The sequence below is a fragment of the Typopeltis vanoorti genome, chromosome 3 (genome assembly GCF_054136105.1).
Source record: "Typopeltis vanoorti isolate ZY-2024b chromosome 3, IOZ_Tvanoo_1.0, whole genome shotgun sequence".
Lineage (NCBI taxonomy): Eukaryota > Metazoa > Arthropoda > Arachnida > Uropygi > Thelyphonidae > Typopeltis > Typopeltis vanoorti.
The window spans coordinates 57944315-57955827 of NC_143551.1; the positions used below are offsets into that span (position 1 = coordinate 57944315).

At 37.0% G+C, this 11513-nt stretch overlaps 1 protein-coding gene across 1 annotated transcript in view; it reads right to left on the bottom strand.

Moving 5' to 3' along the window:
• Positions 1-3530, bottom strand: part of RpS12 (ribosomal protein S12) — a 64038-nt gene extending 60508 nt beyond the window's left edge. The window contains exons 1-2 of the mRNA XM_090415629.1: positions 3428-3530; positions 3266-3305 (exon numbers count right to left, since the gene is read on the bottom strand). Coding sequence (XP_090271755.1) covers positions 3266-3282 — 17 coding nt within the window. The 5' untranslated portion in view covers positions 3283-3305; positions 3428-3530. The remainder of the gene's footprint in view (positions 1-3265; positions 3306-3427) is intronic.
• Positions 3531-11513: the final 7983 nt, after the last annotated feature.

Genomic DNA, 11513 nt, shown 5'->3' on the forward strand with positions numbered 1-11513 from the left:
GTATGAGGAATCCCATCAGTCAGAAGCTGCTGACAACTGGGCTTCTAAGAAGAAGAGAAGAATTAATGTATAGAATTTTAAGCTGTGAGCATTACAAGGTTTTTCATTACTTAATGAGAAAATAAGAAAAATCCTAGTCTTGTTTGTTATAATTACTATATAAAATATTATCCTTATTTGAAGTAATTTCTAATAATATTACTATTTTAATTTGTTATGAAAAAGTGTCTTTCTTTAACTCATTCAAAATTTTTGTATGCCCAGCTAATGCTTCATTCCACCTGGCTGGTAAAAATTTCTGGGGAGAACACTGATTATTATAAGTGATTTTAATTATAGGGATATAGAGTGGAATGAGGAGATGTCATATAAGGGAAGTAAATTAGAATTTATAGTTACTGAAAGACAATAACTTAAGACATATTTTTGAGGGAGCTTGTGAGTCGAGAATAGCGGATATGGTGATATCAGAGAATTTATTCTTATCCAAGGTTGTCAACATTTTTCCTCCAACTGGAGAGAGTGATTAGTCAGTGTTAGCTTGGAAGGTATTTGGTCATGTTGAATCTTTAGTTAAGAATGTGTATTTGTGGAATTATGAATCTGATGATTTTGTAAAGTTTCGAAAACAACTTGGAGTTAGTGCCATGGCATAATATATTGCAGAAAAAGGACGTCAGTGATGCATGGGAAATAATTCAAGGGCATTTGAAGGTAGCAGTAGACTACATTCTTAGGATGAGAAGAATAAAAAAGGCTGGGGTTAAATGGATAAACAGTGCCATCAAGCACAAGCAGAAAGGTGGGTCCAAAACAGATTAAAAATTACAAACCAGTTACAGCCTCAAGAATGAGATTAGTAACAGGTCTGTATGGATAAGCATAAAGAAATGGATAAGTAGTACCCGTCAAGCACGAGATGCAAAAGAAGTTATCGTGGAGAGTTTATAAGATGAATTGTAACCAACAAGCTTGAGCAGTACAAGCACAGGCAAGAAAGGTGACATGCATGGTATGGAAGGCAAAATCACATGATGAAATGAAACTGGCTGAATATTCCAAAGTGAATCCAAAAGAATTTTGCTACATAGTGGGTAGAAAGAAAAATGATTATGGAAACCTATTCTTGAATTCTTCTGGTATAAATGTAACAGAAACTGAAAAAATATAGTTACCGAAAGTTGGTGGTGGACAGTAGATGGTGTTGATGCAGTTGGTGGACGATGAAGAGTTGTATAGTAGAAGCCCTTTCTCGATGAGTCTTGGACTCCCTGGAGGTGTCAAATAATAATAATAATATTGAATTACTCAGTGATAATTTTGTGAAGGTTCATCATCAGGATGGAGGTACGGTAGTAGCTGATGAGAAAGGCATGGATCTGATCCTTGAAATTGATGAACTGGAGGTGCTTGGAATACTAAAAAATCTCAATGAATTCTTCCACAAGATTAGATGCAATTTTGGCCTATGTGATGTGCAAGGAGATTGGTCATATCCTTCATTAGACATTTTAATTTAAGTCTCAGCTCAGGTAGTCCCTAGAGCATGGGAAGGAGGAAGGAAGGTATGATAGTTCCATAGCATAAAGGTGAGTCCAAAACAGGTTGAAAATTAGACCCATTACTCTCTCAGGAGTGATGGTTAAAGTTCTGGAAAAGTTGGTGAAAGCCAGAATTCAAGATTTGATCTCTAAAAAGTTTTGACTTTTTTTTTTTTAGAGGTCAGCATGACTTTGTTAAAGAGAGGTCCTGCTTTAGCAATTTACTTTGTTTCTATAATAAAGCAACACTAGAGTTGGATAAAGATGATGCTTATACTGTGATATTGTTGGACTTTGTAAAAGCATTTAACAGGTTACTGCACTCAAATCTGTTGAGCAAGCTAAAGCAAATGAAATGGATACTGGATTGGTGAGATGGATAAGTAGATGGTTATTAGAAAGGTTCAGAGTAGTGTGTGGTGGAATAGTCAAGAAAAGCAACCAACAGTGTGCCACAAGGCTCTATTCTTAGTCCAGTATTGTTAATTCTGTATATTAATGATATCGGAGAAAATATGAAGAGTGATATGCAATTGTTTGCTAATGATGCTATGCTGGGAAGAGCATAGTAAAGAAAGGCAATATAGCGATCCAGCAGGATCATTTGAATAAGCTGCATTGTGGTCAAAGGATAAGTTTTTCTTTTAATGTGGCTAAATGTAAAGTTATTCACTTTGATTTAAAAAAATTTCAGTCTACATATTCTATTGATGGAGTTTCATTGCTGGAAACTGATGAGGCAGGGATCTGGGTGTTATGGTTGATAAGGAACTGAAGTTATGAGGCCATATTGCAACAAATGACAAAACAGTTCAGAAGATCACTTGGATGCTCAAAAATAGATCAACTAGTTAGGGACAAAAAAAATCTATAAATCTCTGATATAGTACTACTATCTGGACTATTATATTCAGATTTGGTCACCTGGGTTTTTGGTAAGGTGTTGAGAGGATTCAAAAGAGTTTTGGGCCTGTGAAATATTCCATATGGAGATATTGAAGATTTCTGGGTTAAAAAATTGGCACATACAAGAAAGAGGTGACATGATAGAAACCAAGTTAATGAAAGGATTTTATAGAATGGAAGTGAGAAAAATTATTCATTATATGGCAGATGGAGATTTAACAAGAGGTCATCATTGGAAGTTGAAAAAAAGCTTTAGTAAGCAAGGAGGTGAAGTCTAGAATTTTTGCTATTAGGGTGATAAATGAGAATGGCATGGGTTGCCTGTGATGGTGGTTAGGTCTTCATCAGTTTAAGGAGGGAGCGTATGGTACTATGTGAATAATGGTTGGCTTCTAACTTCCATAATGAAATTCTGGTTGGATTGTGAATGATGTGATGGGCACATTGTGTACTATGCTGTTGACCTATTATGACAAGTTTTTTTGACTCCATGGAGATATACCCATTAACAATAATAATAAAAAGTAGAGGAAATCTTCGTTTGTAGGACACTTTTACATAGTGTTTAGTGTAATGTTTTATCTGATATGACGAAATCCGTCTTTAATGATTCTTTGACTCCACAAACGCATAATATTTCTTCTGAACTCAAAGTATATCCCACTTAACGAAACAATGGGATAATTACTGAGTAGCCCACATTGTATATAGATCATTACAATTAAACGAGGAGAAGAACATATAATTAATAAACTAAACCAATTGTCATATCAAGAATATCTGAAATATGATTTGTGAGTATAACACTGTATACTTACGGTTCGACATCAGACATTTCAGATGTTATGTAGCAGTTCCCTAGATAAAAACAAATAAATAACTTCAGTTGATCAACTGAAACAGTGTAAAGCAAAATAAGGAATAAGCCACATGAATAATTATATACAAAACCGGATGATTACAGATTACAACAAACCTACCGATTATCCTCTAAATCCACATGCACAAAAGGAATAAGTGACAGATAGCGCCCCCTTTAACAAGCATATTCGACAACTAACACAAATAATTCTTCCTTCACCATTTTCTTTATTTACAACGCAAAACTGTTGTCAAAAATAAATCAGTACTAGTAAATACTTGTAATCAGAAATAAAACATAAAATAGTGGCATGGATAATAATTTACAGTTAATAAAAAAAGAACTAAATAACAGGAGGATTCTATAGGCATCAAATCAACATTTATGCTAAATAATAAACAAAATAATCTGAATTCTCAAAAACGTATATATAATAAATAAAATAAACAAACTATTAAAATTTTTTAATAGTTTGTTTGTTTAGTTGTAATAGTTTGTTTCAAACAATTAAAGTTAAAGAGCGCTAAAATGGCCTCGCCTACTCGCTATACTGAATAAAAAGGCATTAGCTGATTTTTTTAAATTTTTTTTTTCAGGAAGAACACTATCAGCTAAAAAATCAGCTAACGCCTTTTTATTCCCGTATACGGGAGTAGGCGAGGCCATTTAGCCCTATCTAACTTTTGGAGACTGAGAGGGCAGTTCAATCTCCACTGGTACCCAATCAGAGACAGATGGCCCAAGGCTATCACTAATTAAGCGGTACGCAGTGAAGAGAGACGGCTCAAATGTGCCGCCATCTCGTGGTCCCTAATCCTACCACAATATATTTAATGTCTGAAATAATGTGGGTTCTACGGTCGATTTTCTTGAGTAAGAACACTATTAAACTATAAATTTCAGAAATAGGCAGACAGCCATTTCCTTCTTACTCGTCGAAGGCAGTTCACCTTTCGCAAAGATTTATAGGCTAATAGATAATGACCGTAACAGAGACAGCTTCCTGCATCCTGTGTTTCTAATCCTAACTGAAAATAACAGTTCCAGCATTAAGAAACCTAACTTTCCAGGTGAATTAAACAAAAAACTTATTTGCCCTCACAAGGATCGGCTAAATCGAAAATGGCTGAAAAAGGACCAAGGAAAAAATAATCCTCTAGTCTGCGACTAAAATCGCACCTTTAAATTTCTTCTACAGATCTGGAAGAGATGAGATAATATTCATTGGATATTCATCTAAATTGATGCGACAAGTCCACAAAAAGTATTAGCATAATATATAAAACTGCATAATACTTTGAAATTATTATTATTATTATTATTATTATTATTATTATTATTTTAACGGTGTCTCCATGGAGTCAAAAGACTCATCGCGGGAGACCCGCCATTGACACACTAACCATTATTTACACAATATCTGTCATACATCTCCTTAAATTCATTCACAGTTGAAGCATTCACAACCACCTCTGGCAAAGCATTCCACCATTCACAGCCCTCCAAGTAAAAAATCTAGTCCTAACACCCTTGTTAACCACACTCTTACACAATCTCCAGGGATGGCCACTCGTTTTCTCACATCCTGCACTGGTCTTAAGAATATCATCAGTATCAATCCTGTAAAATCCCTTTAACAATTTAAATACCTCTATCATATCACCTCTCATACGTCTATCAACTAGTTTTTGGAGCCCACAGATCATCAATCTATCCTCATAGGGAACATCCCACAGACCTGCAACAATCTTTGTAACCTGCCTCTGAATCCTCTCCACCACTTCCGCATCACCAAGAAATCCTGGCGACCAGATCTGTGCACAATAGTCCAAATGCGGCCTTATTAATGCCTTATAGAGTGGAACAATAACTTCCCTATCCCTGCTTGATAGTGTGTTTCTCAACAACCATTAATTAGATGTGATGTGTTGGCAATCTTTGCAATATACCCTTTAAACTTAAGTTCTCTGTCCATAATAACTCCAAAGTCTCTTGTCTCATCAACTTCCTGCAGTTCAGTTCAGTTAATATAGTAAACAGCATGCGATGTCATCCTCTCGAAGTGCATCACCTTACACTTAGCCACGTTGAACTGACAGCCATTTACCTCAGTGCACACCGTCAGCCTATTTAAGTCATCCTGTAAAATACCCACATCATTTGAATTGATTATCACTCTTCCCAATTTTGCATCATCAGCAAACAAGTGGATATTTCCATTCAAGGTATTTCCAATATAATTGATGTACAAATTAAACAATAGAGGACCAAGAACTGAGCCCTGAGGTACACCACTAGTCACTTGCCTTTTCCTGGACTCAGCTCCTCCGTAAATCGCTCTTTGATATCTGTCCGCCAGCCATCCTTTAATCCAAATCACTATCTTCGGATCCAAACCCATTTGCTCTAATTTATGTAACAGAGTTCCATGTGGAATCCTGTCGAAAGCCTTTGCAAAGTCAAGCAGTATCACTGAGTAAGGATTTCCTTTATCCAACTCCACTCTTACTTTATTATAGAAAGTAAGCAAATTACTTAGGCAAGACCTACCCTTCACAAAACCATGTTGCCCCTTATAAAGTATCATATTGCTGTCCACCTACTCCTGAATTCTAATTTTAACCAATTTCTCCAAAATCTTAACCACCACTCCAGATATATTGATTGGTCTATAATTTGCAACCTCAGTCTTAGAGCCTCCCTTGTGTAATGGAACTATTTTCCACTCTATTGGCACTTTACCAGAACTGAGGCTTAAATTAAACATTTTGGTTAGAGGAGTTGCTAATTCTCTTGCGCATTCTCGTAACACATGGGCCGATATGCCATCTAACCCAATGGCAGTGTTATCATTAAGGTTCTTTAATATATTAAACACCTCAATTTCATCTATCTCTATACTCTCATCAGTCAATGGCACATCTGACACTGCACTATCAGTACGAAGATGGTACACTTTTGCGAAATGATCACTAAGCAACTCAACTTTTGATTAGCTTCAGTAATTATGAATTCCTAATTCTAGCAAACGTATGAAAGATAAGCACAAATTATCATGGAAAATGGTCATTCACTTGAAATTGGTGTTTTCCATGATTGATCGTTAAAATTCTGGCCATACAAATATTTAATAGGTAATGTTGTCTGCAACAAAGAATAGCAAAAGCAAAACAAGTTCTGACGAAATAAGCAGGAACTTAAGAAAATACTGGAGTAATCTCTAGTATATAATGTGCTTATGGATGTTGTTGAGAAGAAAACTAAATCAAAAGTACTTACGAAATTCTTATGTCCGATTAAGTTACTAATAACCTCAACAGCTAGATAACCAGAGCATGGCAAATAGTATTGCTGAATTGTAAATTAAGAAACTTCGGATTTTGACATATATTCTCAACTATGTTCTAATACTTAATATGGGAACAAGCAAGAGAGTAATATCCGGGAGAATATGCAGTAGAGAAAAATGATATTTTAAAATATTTGTATGCATAAAACATTTATTATTTCTACAAAAAAAAAAATGAAGTACTTCTACAAGAGCTATGGGATGTGGAAATGATGGACTAAAGAAAACGCCTAAATCGATTTTTTTCCCAATTTTTGGATTATGATTGCGTCTGAATAAATGTGAAAATGCATCACTTGTTAATATTTATTTAATATAAGTATTCTTAATTCGCCAGGTGATGTAATTACATATACATAAAAGTCAGACAGCTACATCATAGGTAACCAGATGGTGTTGAAACCTCAGGACTCAGCGAAGAACAGGTAATTCACATAAAAAATAAATAATAAACATCAAAAAAGCAGTGGAATGTACGTACATAGCCTAGCAGTAACGTCAAAACACAGGAGTTCAAAAACATACCACTAAAGGTACAGTTACGACCCAAACAATCCTTTTGGAACTGATACTAAACATAATCGATCTTTAGCAAATTGGAATTTTTTCTAAAAAAAAACTCAAGTTTTTAATCGCACCACATCACCTACCGTGTAACACCAAAAAAAAAAAACCAGAACTGAGTCTGTGATGAAGGTATATGCTGACTACCACTTTCAGAAAATAAAGGAATCGAAGAGTATGTCATATACTTTTCAGCGATAGATATTAATATTGCCTAGAAAGCTTTCTCTACATAGCCACTGGAATAAATCCTATAACACTATTTCTTCTGGAGGACTAGTTCTATGGAAACAAGCACCATTTTACAAGGTTATGTTAGACTGTGAATGCAAAATATTATTTTCTAAATTATTATTATTATTATTAGGCCTGTATAGCTCAGTGGAAGTAGCGCTTGCATTCTCTGCGCTAGGTTGCTCGAAGTTACACTTGGTTCGAGTCTAGTCGCCTATAGGAGGAATATTTTCGAAGCCTATCTTCTACCGGTTCTAGAGTTAGTTGATCTCTGCCACGGGCAAGCGGGTTTTTTCACCAGGAAACTCGGGATTTTCGTTTGAGTAACATATCATGTCAGGGTTAGGTAGCAAGAGATAGCAGCTCTTGTTTGCTGGTCTCTTCATCAGTGCCTACATACAATTAGTGACTAGTCATGAGCCAGCTATCTCTGATTGGCTACCGGTAGTTATTGAACTGCCCACTCAGTCTCCAAAAGCTAGATAGGGTTCAAAAGGCCTCGCCTATTCCCTATAATGGAATAAAAGACGCTAGCTAATTTATTATTATTATTATTATTATTATTATTATTCTGGCCTGGTTGGCGGAGTGGTTAGCCTATCCGCTTTCCTGCGAAAAGGCTGCAGGTTCGAATCCCACAGCGGGCATGGATATTTGCGACTGTCTGTGAAACCTAGTGATGGTTGACGGCAGTAGATGTCGCTGGTGTGGATGATAAAGGTGGATGCAGTTAGTGGAGTGGAGAGACGGAGAGTTGTGGAGTAGGTGCCCTCCTTGGGTGAGTCTTTGGACTCCCTGGAGTTATGTAATAATAATTAACAGACTACTCGGCCAGCCTGGCTGGCAGAGTGGTTAGCATGTCTGCTCTCCAGTCAAGAGGTTGAGAGTTCGAATCCCGCTGTAGGCTAGGATGTTTGTGATTTTGTGTGAAATTACTAGTGGTGGTGGTGGTGGTCGGCGGTAGATCGCGTTGGTGTAGTTGCAATCAGTTGGGGGAATCAGAGTTGTAGAGTGGATGCCCTCCCTCAATGACTGAGTCTTTGCACTCCCTGGAGGTGACAAATAACAATAATTCAAATATTCAAGCATCCATTAATAATAATAATAATTATTATTATTAATGGATGCTTGAATAGTTCTCTGGAAATGTCATTTATTTTATTTCTGTTAGACGGCCTGAAGGAACAAGTTTAATTCTAATTACCAGCTGGACCTCCTCAGTGAGTCCTGAGTTAGATAACCTTTGGAACAGGCAACTGGAGTTTTCCTTTTCCTTCTGGAAGTGCGGGATTTTATTCTGGCTGTTCAAAAATATTGTCAATAGCATCAGATTTTCCATTCCGGAAAACTCAAATTAATCAACTACAGGATCAACATTAATTCCAACAATAAACATAGTGTAAAAATTAGGGAGATTATTGGAGATTGAACTTTCCCTTGTGTCTTGTTTACAAACAGTAGATACTACTGAAACGGTCTTGCCTGCTCCCTGTAGGAGATTAGGCAACACACACACAAACACACACACACACACACACACACACACACACACACACACACACACACACACACACACACACACACACACACACACACACACACACACACACACACACACACACACACACACACACACACACACACACACACACACACACACACACCATTTAGCCTTAACATTTTGCAGACTAGTGGCCAGCGCCAGCGAGCTTGACGATTACTCGATTAGCCAATCATAGATCAGTTGTCCATGTTTACTGGGTTATTTTAACTTGCATCCTAAGAGGAGTGCATGGCAAACAAGAACCGCCATCTCGCGGTCTCTAACCCCCTAACACTATATATTATTGTCTGAAATGGAGTGCATGCTATAGTTCGATTTTCTTGGGTTCAAGGGAACGAAAACCGCGAGTATCCGACACAAAACCCATCTTTTCAGTGTCAGAAATCTATTAAAGCGGAAATCGGTATAAACACCACTTACCTCAACTAGAACTAAACGTACAAAGTCTTTCTTTTGGGCACCTAGCGCTATATATGCAATTGCCATTTGTATGGGGGTATTCTAATATTGCTATTTTCTCAGTTGTAGGGTGTATATCATGGAAGAAGAGGACAAAATCCAACCATAACTGACTTTTATCAATATGGTTACCTTCCTTTTTAACTATGCCAGAGCTCGAAATATTATTATTATTTTTTTATGAGACAGAATGAAAACACTCGAGTTTATATAAGTGCAAGAGAATCCGACCTATGCAGTCTACCAATATAGCACATTAACTCTCCCATGATTAAGCTTTTTTTTTTTTAATTATCTCTAAAATCTACAGCATGGAGACTATATAATTCAAGTGGATATTAAATCCAACATTATTTCAAAGCCGAATGCATAATCTATGAAAGTTTCGTACGAAATTTGATCAGAGAGCTTACAGGAATACACTCGCCGGTATTTAGGAGTTGCCCTGGCGCGGATCTAATAGAAAACATGATCGCTTGCCCAATCTTCCGTATATTTGCCTTCCTTTGGTCCCTTTTGATAAGCTTTCATTGTCCTGACAGCTGTTTCGAAACAGGTTGGTTCTCCTCAGAGACCACTCAGAAATCTTGAGAAAGCAAAAGCTCTCGTTCAGTACTAAGGAACTCGAAGTGTCGGATGGATGCATTTTTCGTAAGCGAACTCTTTATTTACTAAAATAAAGAGCGAAAAGGCTTCATTTCGGCGATGAAATTCGGAGATTCCAAATCTGGCCGAACATATTATTATTCTTATTATTATTTGACACCTCCAGAATGTCCAAGGACTTATCGAGGGAGGGCGCTTGCTCTACAACTCCGTGTCCACTATTCAATCACCAACTGACCACAACTACACCAAGGCCATCTATCGCCGAACACCACGTATTTCCACAGACAATCACAAACATCCATGTCCCTGGCGGGATTCGAATCCGCAGCCTTTTGTCTGGAGAGCGGATACGTTATCTACTCGGCCAACCAGGCCTCCCTATCCAGTCAGAAAATATAAATTTTAAAGTCTTTCACTCGTTGAAGAAATGGACAGACAACATTTTCACAAATTCCGACTTCACCATGATATCATTGATTCATCACTAGCTCTAACAGGCACTTACTTGCCCACGGCCTGCCATGTATCCTTGAATTTCCTTATTGTAATACAAAGATAAGGCGTATTTTCGTATTACACTATGTCTTAAGTTTTCTTGTCTGTAAATTATGTGTGTTCTACTGGCCGGTTGCCTGTTCTCAGTGACGAAAAACCCGAGTTTCGGGGAGAAAAAACCTCTACCTCCTGATGAGACCGCATAACTCACTTTTAATTGAAACTTTTCATTTGTCCCACACATCTTCAAAACATTGAATGGAATAAGAGCTTCATCCTTACATAGAAGACAACTTGAATGCTCATAACATAAAAATCTAACATGGGCTCACAAGGGACACTCAATGGAAATCAAGGATTGATCCTGTGTAATATTTGGGAATTACTCATTAGATCTTTCCACATGCCAGACTAACTTTTTAGCCATTTATCTGCAGATATACAGACTGAACCAGTGGTTAAATTCTAAACGAATAAGTTATGGGACCCCATACAAAATAACCAATTGTATTTACCTTTGAATGCTATCCGGGGAAGCTCCAAACATCCCTGTCCCTTTCATCACGTGTTCGTACAAACTACCATCACTATTCCGTATGTAGAACAAACAAAAGAATTGGCGCCATCATGGAATTTGTCAAAGAAAAATACAAAGTGATGGAAAAACAAACTCGTATCGAACATGCGGAAACACTAATATTGGAAATCAGAAAAAAAGGCAAGCAATATGTCGAATACACGACAAACATAATATGCAGACCCTCAGATAAAAATCCACCCAGCTTTCTGCACGAATTAGAAGCATGGCTAACTGCATCGAACCAGCTCGTCAATATTAGGAGACAATAACGTAAATACTCAAGACCGAGTAGTTCTCAACCTTTTCCAGTGACGTACCACTTTAATTCAAGATATTAGATGTACCAGTAA